Source organism: Gorilla gorilla, chromosome 5, assembly GCF_029281585.2.
Source record: "Gorilla gorilla gorilla isolate KB3781 chromosome 5, NHGRI_mGorGor1-v2.1_pri, whole genome shotgun sequence".
Taxonomy (NCBI): Eukaryota; Metazoa; Chordata; class Mammalia; order Primates; family Hominidae; genus Gorilla; species Gorilla gorilla.
This window is the reverse complement of record NC_073229.2, coordinates 33,937,250-33,958,104: the sequence shown is the minus strand read 5'-3', so window position 1 is coordinate 33,958,104 and position 20,855 is coordinate 33,937,250. Positions and strand designations below refer to the sequence as shown.

Sequence of the window (20,855 nt, the reverse complement as noted above, 5' to 3'; positions counted from 1 at the left end):
AATCCCACATTACCCTCCATCTTTCTTCTCCATCTCTGACTCAGTTCTCAGAGCATGTGCCCTTGATGACACTCACCAGAGACGAGCAAATGCTAGTGAAGGCGGCACTGTTACAAAACAGCATCCCATCTGAGCCCGAGTCATTCTCCAGCCACGAGGATCCTCAACCTCCTTTTCACAGGTGAGGAAAGTGAGATTCAGAAAGAATGCGACTTCCCCAGTGTGACTCAGCTCATGTGCCCACGCTGACTTCTGGGGTGCTGTGGGCTGTATGTTTGTGTCCCCCACAAATTCCTATGCTGAAACTGAATCTTCAGTCCAATGGCATTAGGAGGCAGGGCCTTTGGGAGGTGATTAGGTCATAAGGGTGCAGCCTTCATGAATGCGATTAGTGCCCTCACAAGAGAGGTTCCAAGGAGCCTGTATGCCTCTTCCACCATATGAAGATGCAGCAAGAAAGCACCACCTATGAGGAACGGTGAAACTAGACACTAAATCAGCCAACACCTTGATTTTGGAATTCCAGCCTCCAGAACTGTGAGCAATTTTCTGTTGTTTATACACCAGTCAGTTTATGGTATTTTATGCTAGCAGACTAAACAGACTCAGACAAAGAGCATTAAGGAGTGAGTTTAACAGCGATACAACCAGCTGGAAAGTAAAGAGAAGGAAAAAGAGCAAGTGAGGTATCTAGGAAATGATATTAAAGATTAGCTTCAGGAACCAAGGAATATATATATATACAGCTGACATAAAGCAACGTGGTGAATCTCAAATATACTATCAAGAAAAAGAAGATCAAAAGACATAAAGGATGACCACTTATGGAATGTTTACCAGTTTATCATATTAATAAGGGCTATGATGAAGGATACAGATGAACAGCCTGATGAAGCGAGACATAGGGTGAGGTCTGGAAGAGTCCAGAGTGCTGGACCCACAGAGCTGGGGTCTGCCACCCTCCAGGCATGTAGACGTGTTACCCGCCAGGAAGCTTTCAAAACCCCATACTTCGGGGGTTTCTGTGAAGGCCTCGTCAAGGAGGCATAATGGATTATTAACTCTACTTCCAGCCCTCTCCCCTCTCTGGAAAATGGAGGATGGAGCCAGAAGCCCCAAGCTTCTAATCATGGCTTGTTCTATCTGACGACCAACCCCCACACAGGAGCCCATTAAGAGTCGCCTTGTTAGGACAAGAGCAGCTGTGCTGCTATCACCCAGGAAATCCCAAGGGATTTAGCGCCATGTGTCAGGAACCAGGGTCAAAGATTAAATATTAGAACAAAAGCTACTCCTACCACCCAGGAAATCTCAAGGGATTCAGAAGCTCTGTGCCAGGTGCTGTCATCACTCTGGAAATTACAAAGGTTCTAGAAGCTCTGTGTCAGCAATCAGGATCAATGACCAAATATTAGAACAAAAGATTCTCTTAGCACCCTTATCTACAAGGGTTTTAGGAGTTCTGTCTCAAGAACCAAGGGCTGAGACCAATAAACACATATACATTTCTTATTATTTAACAGTATTCAACAAACATCATTATCAAAAGCAATGAAGTTGGCTGTTCTATTACAGAGAACAAAGTGAATTTTTCTATTTCCCAACCCACTTCTAACACTGGTACAGCTGGTTGACCTTGGAACAACTCTTTTTTTTTTTTTTTTTTTTTTTTGAGACAGAGTCTCACTCTGTCTCCCAGGCTAGAGTGCAATGGTGAGATCTCGGCTCATGGCCACCTTTGCCTCCAGGGTTCAAGCAATTCCCTGCCTCAGCCTCCCAAGTAGCTGGGATTACAGTCGCCTGCCACTACGCCTGGCTAATTTTTCTATTTTTTTTTTTTTAGTAGAGACAGGGTTTCACCATCTTGGCCAGGCTGGTCTTGAACTCTTGACCTCATGATCCACCCACCTTGGCCTCCCAAAGTGCTGGGATTACAGGCGTTAGCCACTGCACCCGGCCAATTCTTTTTTTTTTTTTTTTTTTTTTTTTTTTGAGACGGAGTCTCCCTCTTTTGCCCAGGCTGGAGTGCAGTGGTGTGATCTCGGCTCACTGCAAGCTTCACCTCCTGGGTTCAAGAGATTCTCCTGCCTCAGCCTCCTAAGTAGCTGGGATTACAGGCACCCGCCATCACGGCTGACTAATTTTTGTATTTTTAGTAGAGACACGGTTTCGCCATGTGGCCAGGCTGGTCTCAAATTCCTGACTTCAGGTGATCCACCCGCCTCGGCCTCCCAAATTGCTGGGATTACAGTCGTGAGCCAATGCGCCCAGCTGGAACAATTCTTGATCCTTTCTTCCTATGTGTTTGAAAAACATAAAAATACTTAACAATCCTTGAAAGTCCTTTAACAAAAGACTTTACTCCATAACAATTCCTTCCTCCCAACTTTCTTACAATGATAACATATATGAGAAGAAACGAAGTTCAAAATTCAAAAAAGGAAGGGGTAGGTAAATTATCTAATAGTCAATCAGTATGTGCCATCATAATTAGAATTAGCAAAGACTTGCATAATTACAATACAGGTTTTTGCAAAAGCCCAAGTTGTACTCCAGAGCTGCTAAGTCCCTTTTTCTGCCAATCCATCTTTCCCAAAAGTCACAAATCTACATTCTAACTAGGTAAGGTGCAGATAATTAGGAAAATACAGGAAAAGTCAAGAAACAAAGCTCCTAGATAAAACACATCGCTGACCGATTCACCATCGATAGTAGACTGTCGTGAAATGTTCATAACGTAGACTCCCAACTCCTACAGCGGAGTTTCCTGCTGGCAGTAGGGGTGGGACATGGAGGACCTACATATGTGACACTCAAACCCAGTCACGTTTTCAATCTTAAAATACACTCTCTGTTAAGAAGTAATACAAACCCCTTTTAAAGGTATCATATGGGGCTGAGTGTGGTGGCTCACACCTGTAATCTCAGCACTTTGGGAGATCAAGGTGGGTGGATCACCTGAGGTCAGGAGTTCGAGACCAGCCTGGCCAACATGGTGCAACCCCGTCTCTACTAAAAATACAAAAAATTAGCCAGGCATGGTGATGGGCGCCTGTAATCCCAGCTACTTGTGAGGCTGAGGTACAAGAATCTTTTGAACCTGGAAGGCATAGGTTGCAGTGAGCCGAGATCACCCCACTGTACTCCAGCCTGGGTGACAGAGTGAGACTCCTTCTCAAAAAAAAAAAAAAAAGTATCAGATAGTAAGAAACATGTGATGATACTTAGGAAAAATTGCAGCCAACATCCTATGAAGTTGATGGGGATTTTATTTTTTATAGAGGGAAGCTAGTTTTCAGATCTTCTGCAGCGGCTACCTATCCTTTCCCAAATGATCCTCAATTAATCTTTGACTAAAGAGGCACCAAAAGCTCTGAAGAGAATACAGCTCCCCCGACACATTGAACAACTCCCTCGTGGCTTCTCCATCTTGAGAATGTTCTACCGTAATGTTCTACCGTACTTACCATAATGGTGTGTTCAGGAAATTTGGCACGGACGAGTTTCACGAATTCCACAAAATGTTCTGAATACCCATTGGCCACATCCAGGCAAATAAACTTAACCTGTGGCACAGCTTCCAGGATGCTGGTCATCTTTTCCAGATCGTTCTGCCCACTGCCTGAACTCACGGCTACATTCTGCACCAAAATAAACCAAGAAGACAGGCATAAACGGTAGCATTCAGACATCAGACCCTGCCCCCATTTATGCACCTATTCTGGGACAGTACCACAACCCTTTTCGGTCTACCCTAATCAAATGCACAGTGCACCTGCTCAAGACACATGCAACAGCAGAGGTAAAGGGGATTCATTCATTAAATTATCTAAACTTTGGCCAGGCACGGTGGCTCATGCTGTAATCCTAGCACTTTGGGAAGCCAAGGCGGGCAGATCACCTGAGGTCAGGAGTTTGAGACCAGCCTGGCCAACATGGTGAAACCCCATCTCTACTAAGAATACAAAAATTAGCCAAGTGTGGTGGCTCATGCCCGTAATCCCAGCACTTTGAGAGGCCGAGGCAGGTGGATCACCTGAGGTCAGGAGTTCGAGACAAGCCTGGCCAACATGGTGAAACTCTGTCTCTATTAAAAATATAAAAATTAGCCAGGCGTGGTGGCAGGTGCCTGTAATCCCAGCTCCTTGGGAGGCTGAGGCAGGAGAATAGCTTGAACCTGGGGGGCGGAGGTTGCAGTGAGCCGAGATCGTGCCATTGCACTCCAGTCTGGGCAACAGAGCAAGGTTCCATCCGCCAAACCCCACCCCGCCACTAAAAAAAAAATAATGACTACCGGCATGATTGTGTCATATCAGGGAAACTCAAGGGAGGACAATGAGCAAGAACCAAAAGTTTCCAGGAAGAAGGAGAAATGGCCAATCAACTCGGGCTTCCCCACATGAAAGCTGTGGCCTTCACCCTGAGCACCTTGCTTGGGGAGCAAGAGAGGGGAAGATATCTGAAATGCCTCTGAAAAACTCTTACCTATTTTTATTTTCACTCCCAATAAAATAATAGTGCAGCATGTGACATAGTTTGGATATTGTCCTCATCCAAATCTCATGTTGAAATATGATCCCCAATGCTGGAGGTGGGGCCTGGTGGGAGGTGTATGGGTCATGGGGGTGGATCCCTTATCAATGGCTTGGGCCATCCCCTTGGTGATCTCTCGGTCTGAGTTCACAGTAGATCTGGTCATTAAAAGTGTGTGACCTCCCACCCTCTCTTTCTCTCTCCCACTTCGCCTTCCACCATGATTAGAAGCTTCCCAAGGCCTTCCCAAAAGCAGATGGGTGGCACTATGCTTCCTGTACAGCCTGCAGAACAATTAGCCAATTAGATCTCTTTTCTTTATAAATTACCCAGTTTCAGGTATTTCTCTAAAGCAATGCAAGAACAGCCTAATACAGCATGCAAATCTCAACCTGTATATAGAACTGCAAATCTGTTTTCCTATTAAAGGGATAAAATTTCCGAAGGTGTGAAAACAAACAAGCCTGACATGATCTTTCACAACTACACTTGTACATGTTTAAATCTGAGGCCACCACATCCTCCCCTGTAACACCCTTGTCCCTTAACTTCCACCAGTGCCCCTGAACCTCACACCTCTCCCTTCTCTGAATATCTGCCCCTTGGGCAAGGACTTGCTTTCACTAATTTATGCCTTAGTGAAACTAAGACATGGATTGTTTATATTTTAACTCTTATCTCTAAACCCTGGGCCACATATGAGTGACCTATCTTAATATCCTTTATGTTATTCCCCCAAATGATAACAATGTAGCTGCAGTGCAGAGACTGAGAGTGAGCTGATGGTTAACATGACACATATTTACTCCAGCCTTCTCTGTGCATTCACGCCTGGGCCTCGTGGTTCACAGCTCTGCCCTGTGCCAGCCCAATCCACACAAGCCCACTCTCCCTCCCACTAGAGCTCTGCTTTTTTTAATCTTACTTCATTTCTGTCTAAGTATACTACATGGAACTTGAGATTGGTTGCCTTCTCTCACTGCTACCAAGTTTTTAACTTTATCCCTTTTGAATTCGCCTTTTATTTGGTGGCGGGCTGTGTAGTAAGTCGATGTATCACACTTGGTAATGAAAGCCACCGTTCCAGTTAACAATACATTGCCAAAAACTCTCTTAAAGAAGGTGGAGGGAGGCCGGGCGTGGTGGCTCATGCCTATAATCCCAGCACTTTAGGAGGCCGAGGTGGGTGGATCATTTGAGGCCAACATGGAGAAACCTTGTCTCTACTAAAAATACAAAAATTTAGCCAGGCTAGGTGTTGTGCACCTGTAATCCCAGCTACTCAGGAGGCTGAGGCAGGAAAATCAATTGAACCCGGGAGGTGGAGGCTGCAGTGAGCAGAGATCACGCCATTGCACTCCAGTCTGGGTGACAAGAGCAAAACTCTGCCTCAAACAAAAAAAATAAAATAAAATAAAAGAAGTTAGAGGGAGGTCTGAGAAAAAGAAAAAAAGAAAATCATTATTCCCAAACTTATTATAGGGAAAAACAGAAGAAAGTGAAAACAAACACAATTCACTTGAACACAATATGGCAAAAATGAAGGACTTACTATTGAGTCAGAATTATTTTATCTCCAAAACCACTTTTTCACTAATCAAAATCCACACATAATTAAAGCACAGTAACGACAACCCCAAAAAGCCAGTGAGACCTTGAAAACAGTACAATCTGAAGTCATTTTCCAATCATAAATGATCTGACCAGCAGGGAACACCTCTAACCCAGGGAGACCTGTCTGTGGCTTCAGCTCAGAACCACCTGAATGTGGCAGGAGAAAGTGCAGGCATGTTGCAGCAAGGCTTTCTGTTGTTTTTTTAAATGGCTTTTTGAAATATAATGACATACCATACAGTTCACCCATTCAACATGCACAATTCAATGATTTTTAGTATATTTAGAGTTCTGTAACCATCATGATAGATTTTAGAATATTTTCATAACCCTCCCAAAGAAAGTCTCATACCCCTTAACCACACTCCCTCCCACACTTCCTCAGCCCCTCAGGCCACTAATCTATTTTATGACTTAGATTTGCCTATTCTGGACATTTCCTAGAAATAGGATCATAGATGCTCTGGCCTTTGCGTGTGGCCTTTTCTTTTCTGAGACAGAGTTTCGCTCTCGTTGCCCAGGCTGGAGTGCAATGGCACAATCGTGGCTAACCGCAACCTCTGCCTCCAGGGTTAAAGCAATGTTCCTGCCTCAGCTTCCTGAGTAGCTGGGATTACAGGCATGCGCCACCACGCCCGGCTAATTTTGTATTTCTAGTAAAGACAGGGTTTCTCCATGTTGGGCAGGTTGGACTCGAACTCCCGACCTCAGGTGATCCACCCGACTCGGCCTCCCAAAGTTCTGGGATTACAGGCGTGAGCCACCGCGCCGGGCTGTGTCTGGCTTTTTCACTTAGTGAAATGTCCTCAAGGTTCATCCATGCTGTAGCCTGTATCAGACCTTGACTTCTTATTACGGTTGAACAATATTCCACTGTATGGATATACCTTATTTTGTATGTCCTTTCACCCACTGATAGACATTTGGGTTGTGTCTACTTCTGGGCTATTATGAATAACGCTGCCATGAACATTCATGTACAAGTTTTTCTGTGGAAATGTGTTAATTTCTGTTGAGTCTATACCTAGAAATGGGATTGCTGGGTCACATGGCAACTCTTATGGTTAACGTTCCAGGAACTGACAACTGTTTTCCAAAGCAGCTGCACCATTTTCCATTCCCAGCAGTGAATAAGGGTTCCAGTTCCTCCACATCCTCAACAACATTTATTGTCTTTTTTTTTTAAAAAAGAGACCCCTCACTATGTTGACCAGGCTGGCCTTGAACTCCTGGGTTCAAGCAATCCTCCCACCTCAGCCTCCCAAAGTGCTGGGATTACAGGCATGACCCACGGTGCCTGGCTATTATCTGTCTTTTTGATGACAGCCATCCTGGTGGGAATAATGTTTACTCAACTCCAAAGCACCTTGTTATACTCAGAAGTTTTTTCTACAGCCAAAAGACTGGATCTACCTTGAATTACCTGGCAGGAAACACAGGTCTTCCCCAAGCTCTTGGGATATAACACTTCATCTTTCAGGGGAAAACAGACAGTTCTTACAGATAAATCCTAGTATTTTAATAATACAATATGGAAACAAGTTTTCTCAGCAAATCCCTGGCAATGGCACAGGGCTAGAGAAACACCGAACTCTTCAATGTCTCTCTGCTACTGACTGAAATCCTCTTGACAGCTCTGCAGATTTTGTTCCCCCCTGCAACACTGGTAATTGATAACCAGGCTGTAGTCGTACCTGCAGGCATTCTGGGTGATTTGTGGCAAAGAGCTTCCAGTCATCCAGGGAGTAATGCTTATGAATTGCTGTAAACATGGAGTGCTAGAAAACAAAACAGCACCATTAGGATGGGAAGCCAAGTGAGAGCCCCCCTCCCTCCTCCATCTGGAGGTGGTGATCCAACAAGACAAAGGCATCAGTGTTCCTGCCATCCATGCTTAATTTGCTTTGAATGTGCTCCTAGCAGCCAAAACCAAACAAAGGTACAACTATTGAAATCATAAAACCCTGTTTCCCATTCTAATCTGGTTAGACAATACCGCATTCAGGACTAGGGAGGCTCTGCCAGGAGGCAGGAGAGGGATAAAAGAGAATTCTCAGAGCCCTGCCCAGCCCACCCAGGCTCCCACCCACACCTGTATTAGGCCAAAAGCAGCACAGATGGTCCGAAGAGAAAACCAGGCAGCAGGTCCCCTGCCCAGAAGGACCATCCTAACACAAACTTCTGCTTAGCCAGCCCTGAAGAACCCCACCTTATCCCTGAAAGCTTTCTCTTGTGTTCACAACCGGAACACTTCTTGCTAAAAGGTAAATCCATTAAATCTTGACAGTGGGAATTATATAAAGTATAACCCTAAACCTATGACTACTGCCCCAACATTTATGACCTGCTTTGTGTCAGTCGTTTCATTTAATTTTTGGAACAACTTTGAACAGCATTATTAGCTTCGTGGGCATAAATGGAGCTTAAGCAGTTTAAGTTGCCCAGGCATGGTGGCTTATGCCTGTAATCCCAGCACTTTAGGAGGCCGAGGCAGGAGGATCACTTAAGCCCAGGAGTTCGAGACCAGCCTAGCAACATGGCAAGACCCCATGTCTATTTAAAAAACATAAAACAAATCAAACTTTTAAAATTTGCTGAGCGTGGTGGCACATTCCTGTAATCCCAGCATTTGGGGAGGCTGAGGTGGGTGGATCACCTGAGGTCAGGAGTTCAAAACCAGCCTGACTAACATGGTGAAACCCCATCTCTACTAAATACAAAAAATTAGCCGGGCATGGTAGAGCACCTGTAATCCCAGCTACTCAGGAGGCTGAGGCAGGAGAATCACTTGAACCTGGGAGATGGAGGTTGCGGTGAGCCAAGATGGTGCCATTGCACTCCAGCCTGGGCAACAAGAGTGAAACTCCATCTCAAAAAAAAAAAAAAAAAAAAATTACAAAATGTAACAACTGCATGGCGAGGAAGAGGCAAAGGCCAGAGTCAAACTTGGATCTGACTACGGAGATTGGACACCTTGCCCTTTAACAGAAGCCTCCCACCTAACTTCTCTGGGGCTACCTATGTCCCCATCTACAACTTCTCATTCTAAACTTCTATGACTTTAGTAACTTGTGCTAGTTCTATGGATCCTAGAAATGGGAAATTCACAGTAGCCACCCATGGTTAGCTACACCAGTCTATGCTATTCTGTTAGCAGGGAGACTTCCTAGGAAAATGGGAAGAGCACAGCCAGTTCTAGGTTTTTCCTGGACTATAATTTATTATGTGAATTAATCAGACTTGATTGCTCCCTGGTTCCCCTCACTTTTATACTAACACATAATTCATTAGTAGCAATGGCTGATGACAGAGCAGAGCAGGGAAAGAGTGAGGAGAAAAAAATACCAGTTCCTTAGCAATTAATTTATTAGCCTCTGGCCCAACGCTCAGTAGGGGCTGAGGTCTGACAGACAATGCAAGTGATCACGGAATCCGACAGACCACCCCTACTCCATTTTGGGAGCTCATAATTTATTTGAGAATCTTTTCCGTCGAATCACTGGCTAATAATGAATCTCAGTGTCTCCTGTGGTTAGACTTGCTGCCCACAGTGAGAAGCTCTCTCAACTAATTGGATTTATCTTTTCACTTGGCAGGCATTATCCACAGGAAAGACAGAACCCCTGAGTGCAGCAGACATTCCACATCTAGGATGCAGAAGACGCTCTGCACCTCACCCATAAGTGTCCTGCCCACAAACGGGTTTTCCTTTATTTTTCCCAAAGCCAGGACACCATTTTTAATTTTTTTTAATTCTATTTTAACAAACAGTACTTCTCAGATTGATCTATACAATGAATTTTTTTTTTTTTTTTGAGACAGGGTCTTCTTGCTCTGTCACCCAGGCTGGAGTGCAGTGGTGCAATCTTGGCTCACTGCAACCTCCGCCTCCCAGCTCAAGTGATCTTCCCACCTCAGCCTCCCGAGTAGCTGGGACTACAGGCTCACACCACCACAACTGGCCAATTTTCATATTTTTTTGTAGAAATGATGCTTCGCCATGTTGCCCAGTCTGGTCTTGAACTCCTGAGCTCAAGCAATCCGCCTGCCTCCACCTCCCCAAATTCTGGGATTACAGGTGTGAGCCGCTATGCCCAGCCAAAGCAAGGATATTAGCTACCCTCTTTACAGAAAATTAGGCTGGTGTAGTTGTCTAAAAGAGACTTTGAGCTTGTAATGTGATCATCCATTCAAGTTCAGGGGTAAATTCCTTAGATTCTAGAGTCAGTTTGGGTTGGAATCCTGATTCTCTCTCTGTATACATCTGGCTGAGGGCCTAGGGCAAGTGACCTACCCCTCCCCTCTCTGCCTCAGTTTCCTCATCTGTAAAAGGAATCTATCTTGTTGAGTTGCGTCAAGAATTAAGAGATACAGGCCGGGCATGGTAACTCATGCTTGTAATCCCAGCACTTGGGTAGGCCAAGGCAGGCGGATCACCTGAGGTCAGGAGTTCAAGGCCAGCTTGGCCAACACGGTGAAACCCCATCTCCACTAAAAATACAAAAATTAGGTGGGCATGGTGGCATGTGCCTGTAGTCCTAGCTACTTGGGAGGCTGAGGCAGGAGAATTGTTTGAACCAGGGAGGCAAATGTTGCAGTAAGCCAACATCACGTCACTGCACTCCAGCCTGGGTGACACAGTGAGACTCTGTCTTTTAAAAAAAAAAAGAAAGAAATACATTATCTGCAGTGTTTCGTACATAAGCGCTCGATACATGTATTCAACATAATTATACAGTAAATGCTGCAGCACAGACTGCATACAAAGCAGCTCTGTCTTAATTTTAAAGGGGTTGTCACTTTTCTGCAATATGGCACTCTTCATGTTGTCTAGCTTCTTTTTGTATCTCTAATTTCCAAAACCATCACAGTCATTTTCACGGAAGCAACGGATGCAGATCTAGACCATCTCATTGAACCCAAAGTCCAGACACCATCCACTTTCTGATTGAAGGGAAAGACAGAGAATGACCCAAAGCAGCTCACATTTCTACTCTTCCTTGTGTCTGAATAAAGCCAGGGTCGGCTCCTGATAACCTGTCCACAGTGTGAGCAGCAAAGGGAAAAAACAAAAGCCTACCGCCTCACCTGTGACATCACAGCTGCCATCTCAAATGTGCCCACAGTGTCCATGTTGGCCACGATGATGGGAATCCCTGAGTAGGTCTGCTTTGAATTTCGAAACGTGAAGGTGCGTTCAAGATCCACCTGTTGGCCAAAAAAAAGAAAGAAAAAGGTAAAGAAATGAGTGCTTTGCTCTTATGTGAAATGTGCAGAATTTCTGGAGTTTGGAGCGAGTAGGAACAAGACAAAGGTCCCTGGATTCTCTTAGGGGTCAAAGACAGGTATTCCAAAGACACCAGAGCGGAAATTCCGCCGTCAAGACAAGCCTCGGAATCGGAAGCTCTCTCCTACTTTCCCAGCCTCTCCAACCCCACTGCCGCCTTCTATCCACTTCCCTAAAGACCCACATACATGTTATCTTCGCCCCACCTCCAAGCCCTATAGAAACCATTCCCCTCCTGGGAGCATCTGCTCCACTCTTCCTTGCCAACCATGGCCCTCCTCCTGGAACAATCCCTTCACTTCTTACCTTTCACCTAGAGCCACACTCCAAATTCACCCTGCAGTGAGCGCCACACAATTAATCCCTTCGCCTTTTACCCTCCACGGCTGCTTTAATTATGAGGATCTTTCAAAAAGCTGGTGGAAAGTACATTGCAACCATATGTTCCTGCATATCAACACTTGTTCCTTTGACTTGCAAGCAGCTGGGTGGGGAGGTGGGGGGGCTCCAATTCTCCTGCAACTTCAAGATCGGGGCATGTAGGACTAACCTTGCTATCGGCAATCCAGAACAACAGTCACAAGGGTGGGCTTGACAGAAGCCACGTGCTAGATAGAGCCAGGAACTCACCAAGAGCTAGAAGAGTCCAAATTACTTCTCTGACCCACGGCAGATGCCAGCCTGTCTGCCCACCCACCATCCTCAGCCTGCTCTTATCCCAGGAAGGCTACCTGCTACAGGCTCCATTTCTCAAGTTCATTCCTGGCTGGGATGGGCCAATGGAGGACACTGGGTGGGAAACTGGAGGACAGTGGCAGGCAGAGGTGGGGGGAAGTCAGGGTAGTTCTCCCAGAACCCCTCTGCCTTAGACAGCTTCTCCAGAGCAGCTGGATTGCCTCCGGGCCTGGATCCTCTGACCAGAGAGGCCTGCGTATTCCTTGTTCCAGCTTTCCCTAAGCGAGCCCAGTCCCTTCCTGGGCTCCAGAGCACTGTCTTCTCCCTCCGACCCTCACCCTAAGGAAGGGGTGGCTTCTTGCTGTTGCTGATCTCTGGGGTGCCTTAATATCCTCAGTTGTGTCAGAATGCCCCGCATTCAATTCCATGTTTTAAACAGTCAGCATCGTTTGTTTCTCTGGCTGGACTCCGATAGACACAAACTACATTAGAAGTGGGTGCTTCCCCAAGGGGAACTGGCCAGAGGAGCACAGGTATGAATCTCATGCTTCTGCAGTAACTTAGACCTACATTAACCCTGGCTTCATGAATTACACCAGCAAGAGTCATTTTCTGCCAGTGTTTACCTAGATGCTCCTCTCATTTTTTTCACTTGAGGCAACTTTCACTTTGCGATCAGCATTAAGTCAGAAAACACCATGGGACGGCTCTGGCCCTTTAGCCTTTACATTTCTCTTGCTTCTCAACACCGGGTTCTGTGTCCAGAAGGCGTCCTGGGTGAATGATGTCACAAACATGACTGCACAGGCCTCACACCGCCATCAGTGAGGAGAAATGAGATGCTGGAAGTGCAAGAACCTACGCAGTGGCACGTCCCTTTCTCCACTTCCTTCCTGATGACTCTGGGTTCTGCTTCAGTGGAGCACGTTTATAGCGACATTCTGAAAGAGAACTGAAGGGACCTACCCATAGCAACCCTGTGTGTGGCTAATGGCTCTGTAACATTTGGCTTGGCAGGCTTGAAACAATCAATTCCTTGGTCTCAAATTACTCTTCTATCCTCCAACAGGCATGGGGCTAGCTGCTACACTCTGCACCCGGCTGAGATCACAATGGGTTTTTCTTGGCACTCCAAAACCTATCAGCAGGACACAAAACGCAGAGCTCTTCATGGAAAAGGGCAGCCTTAACAGTAAACACTTCCCCTCATTTCCAGTCTTTTATGAGCTAGCTCTTTGCCATCGTTAATTCTAAGAATGAGAAATAAAATGATCTTCCCCAACTTTATCCACCCAGACACACACACATAACCCAGGCCAGTTGTTCACTAGCAGAGATAAATATTTTAAATATTTCAGCCTCCCAGGAACAACACTTGGCACTTAGTCTGGCACAGCCGGCCAATACGCCAAATATAGATTAGATTCCCTGTCTAAGCCTGACCTGAAAGGGAACATAAAGTAACAAAGTCCCCTCCCCCACCCACAAACACACATCTCTGCTGCTCTCTAACAGGCCTTCATTAAAGCCAGTCCTGCCACCCAACATGTTAGGGGCTCAAAAGTGCAAATGGGCTGGCGTGGTAGCTCACACCTGTAATCCCAGTACCGTGGGAGGCTGAGGCAGGCAGATTGCTTGAGCTCAGTTCAAGACCAGCCTGGGCAACATGGTGAAACCCCATCTCTACACAAAATAGAAAAAACTAGCCAGGCTTTGGTGGCGCGAGCCTGTAGTCCCAGCTACTCAGGAGGCTGAGGTGGGAGGATTGATTGAACACGGGAGGCTGAGGCTGCAGTGAGCCATGATCATGCTACTGCATGCCAGCCTGAGTGACAGAGTGAGACCTTGTCTCAAAAAAAAAAAAAAATACAAATAGAGGCCCACCAACCACATTCCTAAATAATTCAATGTGATACGTCCAACGAACAAACTGCTACATAAAATAGGTTCTAACCTCCTACCCTAAAAAAAAAAAAAAACAATTTCATTCACAACCAGAAAGGCACCAGAACATGGTAGTGGGGAGCTGGCCCTGGCCCCCAGTCCACCCCTCTTCCCTTCTCACCCAAATCCTTATGTGTGCACAGAGGAAAAGGCCCCCACCTTCAGTCGGCACACAAAGCTCTGTGCATACCCACGTACTTTTCCATAAACAACTGCCACTTGGCCACTCTGGGTTGGAGGTGAGCACACCAGCATCATGGGTGGCCCTTGGAAACACACCAGGGCAAGAGGCCCATGCAGGCCTTAGAATCAACTCAAAGTCACTTGGGGAAGGATATCCAGGATCCTGAGTACTTGGAGCGTGGCCTAAGGAACAGCATAGCCCACAGGCCCTGCCCAGTGAGGAGGGATGCAATTTGGGGGGCAGACGTGGGGCCCAGGACAGAGGCTCCTTTTCCTAGATCTACAGATGGTACCGAGTAAAGCAATTCTTTTACATATTGTATTTTATTACATAATCTATTATATAGATCGCTCATTAGCTGTAACACCTGTCTGAGTACAGGGACGTCTTCCAACTTTGTAGTCCTAGTGGCTCAAAAAGCGTGGGATAAACTAATGGCTGGCTAAAAGGTAAGAATACTGTGTTCTGGCCCCCAGCCTTTTGCAGTGTTTGGTGGCCCCAGCCCAGACCGCTGAATGTGGATCCAAGCCCTGAAAGCCTCACCATCAGTTATCAGGCTCGTGAGAAGCTCATGCCCAGCTGCAGTGCTACCAGCGAGCCGCAGGGTTCCACAAATGGAAAGGGCTTCAGAGGCTGGTCCAGCACACCCGGGTACACATCAGAATCCTCTTAGAACTGGTTCCAAAATACTTGTGCTCCAGCTGCCTCAAACTTCATGAATCACCACCTTTGTGCTGGACATATTATGTGTATTTTGGAGTGTTTCCCCAGGCGATTCTAACGCATTCATGACTCAGAACAGCGCCAAACTCTTTAATTTTCCAAAGCAAAATTTACAAAGGCTGTCTGTTATGGGTTGAATTATGTCTCCCCACCCCGCCCCCAAAATGTTGAAGTCCTAACCTCCAGTACCTGTAAATGTGACCTTACTTAGTTAATAGAGTCACTGCAGATGATCAAGCTAAGGTGAGATCAAGAGGGTGAGCCCTAGTCCAATATGACTGATGTTCTTATAAAAAGGATAAATTTCCGGGCACATAATCCCAGCACTTTAAGAGGCCGAGGCAGGCGAATCACCTGAGGTCGAGAGTTCAAGACCGGCCTGACCAACATGGAGAAACCCTGTCTCTACTAAAAATACAAAATTAGTTGGGCGTGGTGGTGCATGCCTACAATCCCAGTTACTCGGGAGGCTGAGGCAGGAGAATTGCTTGAACCCGGAAGGCGGAGGTTGCGGTGAGACAAGATCACGCCATTGTACTCCAGCCTGGGCAACAAGAGCGAAACTCCTTCTCAAAAAAAAAAAATAAAAAATAAAATAAAAAGGAGAAATTTGGACACAGATGCACACATAGGGAGAACCTCACGTGGAGATGAAGGCAGAAATTGGGGACAACTGTCAGCAAACCAGCAGAAGCTGGGAGAAGGGCAAGAAACAGAATCTCCCTACCAGCCCTCAGAAGGAATCAACCCTGCCAACATCTTGGACTGGGACAGCTACCTTCCAGAACTGTAAAATAATAAGTTCTTGTTACTTAAGCCACCAAGTATGTGGTCCTCAGTTACAGCAGCCCCAGGAAACCAGCATACAGGCAAAGGTAAAAAAAAAAAAAAAAAAAAAGTAATTAGTGACAGAGCTTGGACTAAAACACAGGTATCCTTCCTCCCAGCCACTCTGCCATGTTCTCACCCCCCTCAGGCCAACCAGTAGCAGACGGTGAAAGCTAGACCAGAACTCTTCTCACTGGACTGCTGGGGAAAAAACTGCTATGAAGTTTTAAGCAGACTGAACATCTGTTGTGTCTTCTCTGTCCTAAAACAAAATGAGTAATTTGCTGTGATTCTCTTCAATGCCTGATAATTTATTAATAAGTTTTTTAGGGGTTTATTTTTTGTTTTTGTTTTAATTCTTATCAGCTGGGTGCGGTGGCTCACACCTGTAATCCCAGCACTTTGGGAGTCTGAGGCAGGCGGATCACCTGAAGTCAAGAGTTCAAGACCAGCCTGGCCAACACGGTGAAACCCCATCTCTACTAAAAATACAAAAATTAGCAGAGTGTGGTGGGTGCCTGTAATCCCAGCTTCTCGGGAGCCTGAGGAAGGAGAATCGCTTGAACCCAGGTGGCGGAGGTTGCAGCGAGCCAAGATCACACCACTGCACTCCAGCCTGGGTGACAGAGTGAGACTCCGTTTCTAAATAAATAAATAAATAAGTACATTCTTACTAGCTTAAGGACTAGACTAGAACGTTAGAGCCAGAAATGGGTACTAAGGAAGAAAACACTCAGGGAGAATGCAGGCTCCCCAGCATATCAGATGAAAACAAAGGTCTTGTCTCAATCCACAAACTCATCACTTCTCAGAAAAAGATTATCCAAATGTCCCCACATGACCCTGTGGCGCTTTATTCTTCCATGCCAGGGGCTGGACATTTGAGAGATGAATGCCTCCCTGGAGAATCCAGGCGAAGGCCACCTGGGCCACTGCTACCTGTATTCTTTGCCTCTCAGAGGTGACCTCAGATTCATCTCATTCATGTCTCATTTATGGAAGGCTGGTGGAAATGTCCTTGCAGGAGTGCTGAAGCTTCTGAGGGGGAGATCACTCTTACTGTCCGTTTCCTGCTATAGCCTGATGATCCATTGCTGGGCCTGGCTCTTAGCAAAACTGTCACGAGGATAAGCCCATCATCAGCTGTCAAAACCCTCCTCCCCCAGCCTGACTCTACTCCCAGGGTGTATGTTCTCTTTCCTGGCTCTGTACAAATCCGCTGTTAGGCTTAATGTCGGTTATCTACCACTCAGTTTCCAATTTGCCTCCAGATATTACTTCTGCCAGGATGCACATATTTTAAGCTTCTGATTGTGCAAGGAAAAGTTTTTATCTGCCTATGAAAAATTTCAGGCATCAACAAGCAAACTGAGAAAACATTGAGAGGGGATTAGGGAGGCCTAACTAGATCCCTCAACGCCACTGAGGCAAGTAAAGTCAGATCATGGGGGTGGCCAGCCAGGCAGCAGCCTCACGCATCAGGGAGCTAAATCATCACGGCAACCGATTAGAAAGGCAATGCTGGTTAACCTGAGTCTCCAGGCCTGTGGCTGGCAAACTCCCACAAACATAAAAATACAAAAGAGACTCCTCAAGGGCACTGAGTTCTCACTGCAATGTGTACATGAAGACTGCAAAGATGCCATCCCAAACTGGAACATTAGTAGTTATAATCTGCCCAAATTATGAAGCCAAGTGTTGCATGACATTGTCGCATGATGTGATAGTATTCCCCGAGAAGGAGTAATTCATTCTATTACATAAATTTCATTTTAGCTTTAGAGACAGGGTTGTCCAGGCTGAAGTGCAGTGGCACTATCATAGATCACTGTAACCTCCAACTCCTGGGCTCAAGCCATCCTCCCGCCTCAGCCTTCTAAGTAGCTGGGACTACAGGTGAGCACCACTGCCCTAATTTTTTAAATTTTTGTTGTAATCTCCAGCTCGTGGGCTCAAGCCATCCTCCTGCCTCAGCCTTCCAAATAGCTGGGACTAGAGGTGTGCACAACTGCCCTGGCTGATTTTTTAAATTTTTGTAGAGCTGAGGTCTTGCTTTGTTGCCTAGGCTGGCCTCGAACTCCTGGCCTCAAGCAATCCTTCCACCTCAGGTTCCTAAAGTGCTGGGATTACAGGTGTGAGCTACTGTGCCTGGCCCTATTACATTAATGTTCAATATTTTACCTTCTCAACATGTTTTCTGGTTCAGAAAATAGGTAGATCTTTGTTTTGAACATCCAATTTTCTGAAAAATGAGTTTCTCTCTTCTAAATACATTTTGAATATTTAAAGAATATTGAGGCCACCAAATTATTAGCATATCCAGAATCCCCCTATTTCATCTTGGTCTTGCCTTAGGAATTGGCTACAGCTCATGCTTCCAGAGGCCCAGGCCTGCCCTCCAAACTGTTTTTGTTCCAAGAGAGGCCCCCTCTTTAGCACGTGAAAGGTCATGAGGGACAGGCACAGGGTCACCCAATCTGGGGCGATAAGCTTTAATCATTCCTCCCCCACCTCCTCCAGTCCTGCCGAGCTCCAAATCAGCCAATGCTGCTGCTTACAGAAGGCCACTTGGTTTAGTCATTGGCTAAGGCGGAGGCTTCCCCAATCCAAGCAAGCCCTCGGCTGGCAGCCCCAGGCATTGCAGTTAGGCCTGGCACCGGAGTGGGCAGCGGACTTCTTTGCTGAGGGGATTTATTTATGGTCTTGTTTGTGGAGCTGAGTGGACGGAGCTGTGCAGGTTGGCCCAGCCTCCTCGTGTTTACTCCTTCAGCCCCAGCCTTCAGCCGTGTCCAGTTTCCTCACCTTCCTCTCCAGCTCTCAGCAAAGCCAGTCACCAGCGCACACCACCCCGGGGCACTCTGCCTTTCAGGCAACTAGTTTATCCTTCAGGGACTGGCCTCCCTTCCCCCAGCCTCAGGCTATTTCCAGTCCGGTCTCCACCTATTCCTTAGGATTTGAGTACATCCAGGCAGAACCAGGGAAATGCTCGAGGCTTCCAATTCGCCCCCACCTCTCCCACCCCAAAGCTTTCGAAACGCTTCTCCAGGGCTAGGCTGGGACCGCGGGCTGTCCAGTACCGCTGAGTCCCCAAGCCCCACTGCCAGCAAGGCCGCCAAACTCAGAAAGGAAACCCTGAACTTGTGCCCTGGGTTCTGGTTTTTCAGACGCGTTCACGAAGTTCCACCGCTGGACCCGAAGCGAAAGCAGCAGCAATTCTCAGCACTAGGAGACGCTGCCAAAAATCACCGGGATCTGCAGTTGTTTTTCTCGTCCTCTCTCCCCTAGCTCGTTTCCTTTTCTTGCTATAAGCGCCCTCGTACCCCTATTCCTTCTAAACCAACTGGCCACTGGATCTCTGCTCATCTGTGGTCGAGTTTCACTGTGAACTTCCCCTAGGCCACCCAACGGGACCGACGTGTAGAGAATTTCATGGGCCCCCGTATCACCGCCCTTAAAGACACCTCACGTCCTGGCAGGTGCTGGGGCGCGGGAACGGGGGCGCAGCGCCCCAGTCTCAAACACCGAAGCAGGCAGGGTAACCCGGTGCCACCCCCTTCCACCCACTTGCCCCGCGCCACCCGGAAAAAAAAATCCCACCCCACTGCGACTTCCGAACGTCCCCCACCTCGGCTCGGCTCTTGAGGCTGCTCCGCTTAGGTCGGAGCAGGACATCCTTGAAGTCGAGCTTGAGGTCCGCATCTATGCGGGGCATGGTGCAGCGGCTCCTGGCTGCGGCGGCGACGGCGGGGCGGGGGCGCCTGCGCGGGGCGGCGCGGGGAGCGCCGGGGCTGCTGTGCCGCGGCCGGGAGCTGGCGTGGGCCGGGTGCGCACGCCGCGGTCTTAAACACGCCCCGCCGACCCGCGGTCACGCTTGGCCCGCCCCGGGCACCGCCTCCGCCTCGGGCAGGGGCTGAGAGGCAGACTGGTTAGGGACAGACTGGCGGCGAAGCCCTTCCTCCTCGCGCCGCCGCCCCCGTCCTTCCCCCGCAGGTGTACAGCCCGTGGCAGTGACCGAATGGGGACGGGGGAGGGAAATGCGCACCGTTCTGTTTGTCCCCAAGGTCCCCGATGGAGAGGGGACTTAGCGTGTGGCTGCCTTATCCAAGGGAAAAGTCGCTCCCTGAGAGCTTTTACTTTTTTTTTTTTTTTTTGAGACAGTCTCACTGTCGCTCAGGCTGGAGTGAGTGGCGCTATCGCCGCTCATCGCAGCCTCGACTTCCTGGGCTCAAACGATTCTCATGCCTCAGCCTCCTCGAGTACAGGCGCACGCCGCCACACCCAGCTTATTTTAAAAATTATTTCCTAGAGGCCGGGTTTCACCATATTGCCCAAGCTAGTCTCGAGCTCCTGACCTCAAGTGATCCGCCTGCCTCGTCCTCCCAAAGTGCTGGGATTACAGGCATGAGCCACCGTGCCCGGCGGATTCTCCTTTTTTAAAATTCAAGCCCGGTGTGCTCACCCAGTGCTGAGGGGCACGTCTCTCACTTGCCAAAGAACCAGAAACCCCAGGGAGGTTGTATAGAATTAAGGAAAAGAACGTGGGCAGTTAACTGTTTAGCTGTACTGGGATTGTGGAGGCCATGATTCCCTTTGGACTTGTTGTTAAGAGACAAGGTCTCACTGTGTTGCCCAGGCTGGTCTTGAACTACTGGGTTCAAGCAATCCTCCCGCCTCAGCTTCCCAGTGTTGGGACTACTGGCGTGAGCCACTGCTCCCAGCCTGGATTTCAGGATTTTTGTTTAAGAAAAACAGTGAGGTCTGTAGTCGACGCAGATCCTGAGATTTGAGGAGCCTGAGTCCCCTCTGAGGGTTACCAGTCATGTGAGTTCATTGATTCACTTATTGACCTTACCGAGCTTTTATTATACACTTGAAATGTGCTGCCGGGCTTCATGCATCATCTCATTCACTCTCAGAACAACCCAATGAAGAAAGAGCCATTTCACAGATAAGGAAAAACGAGGCTCCTATAAATGAAATAACTTGCCTAAGGCCGCAGAAAAATTCAATATAAATTTCTCAGTCCTTAAAACTTGCTACAACTATTCACTGAAGCTGCTTTTGTCC

At 47.3% G+C, this 20,855-nt stretch overlaps 1 protein-coding gene across 1 annotated transcript in view; it reads right to left on the bottom strand.

The window, feature by feature from the left end:
* GMPR (guanosine monophosphate reductase) overlaps positions 1-19,661 on the bottom strand; it is a 57,002-nt gene extending 37,341 nt beyond the window's left edge. The window contains exons 1-4 of the mRNA XM_004043308.4: positions 19,414-19,661; positions 11,236-11,355; positions 7,842-7,925; positions 3,468-3,641 (exon numbers count right to left, since the gene is read on the bottom strand). Coding sequence (XP_004043356.1) covers positions 3,468-3,641; positions 7,842-7,925; positions 11,236-11,355; positions 19,414-19,500 — 465 coding nt within the window. The 5' untranslated portion in view covers positions 19,501-19,661. The remainder of the gene's footprint in view (positions 1-3,467; positions 3,642-7,841; positions 7,926-11,235; positions 11,356-19,413) is intronic.
* Between the last annotated feature and the right edge of the window lie 1,194 nt (positions 19,662-20,855).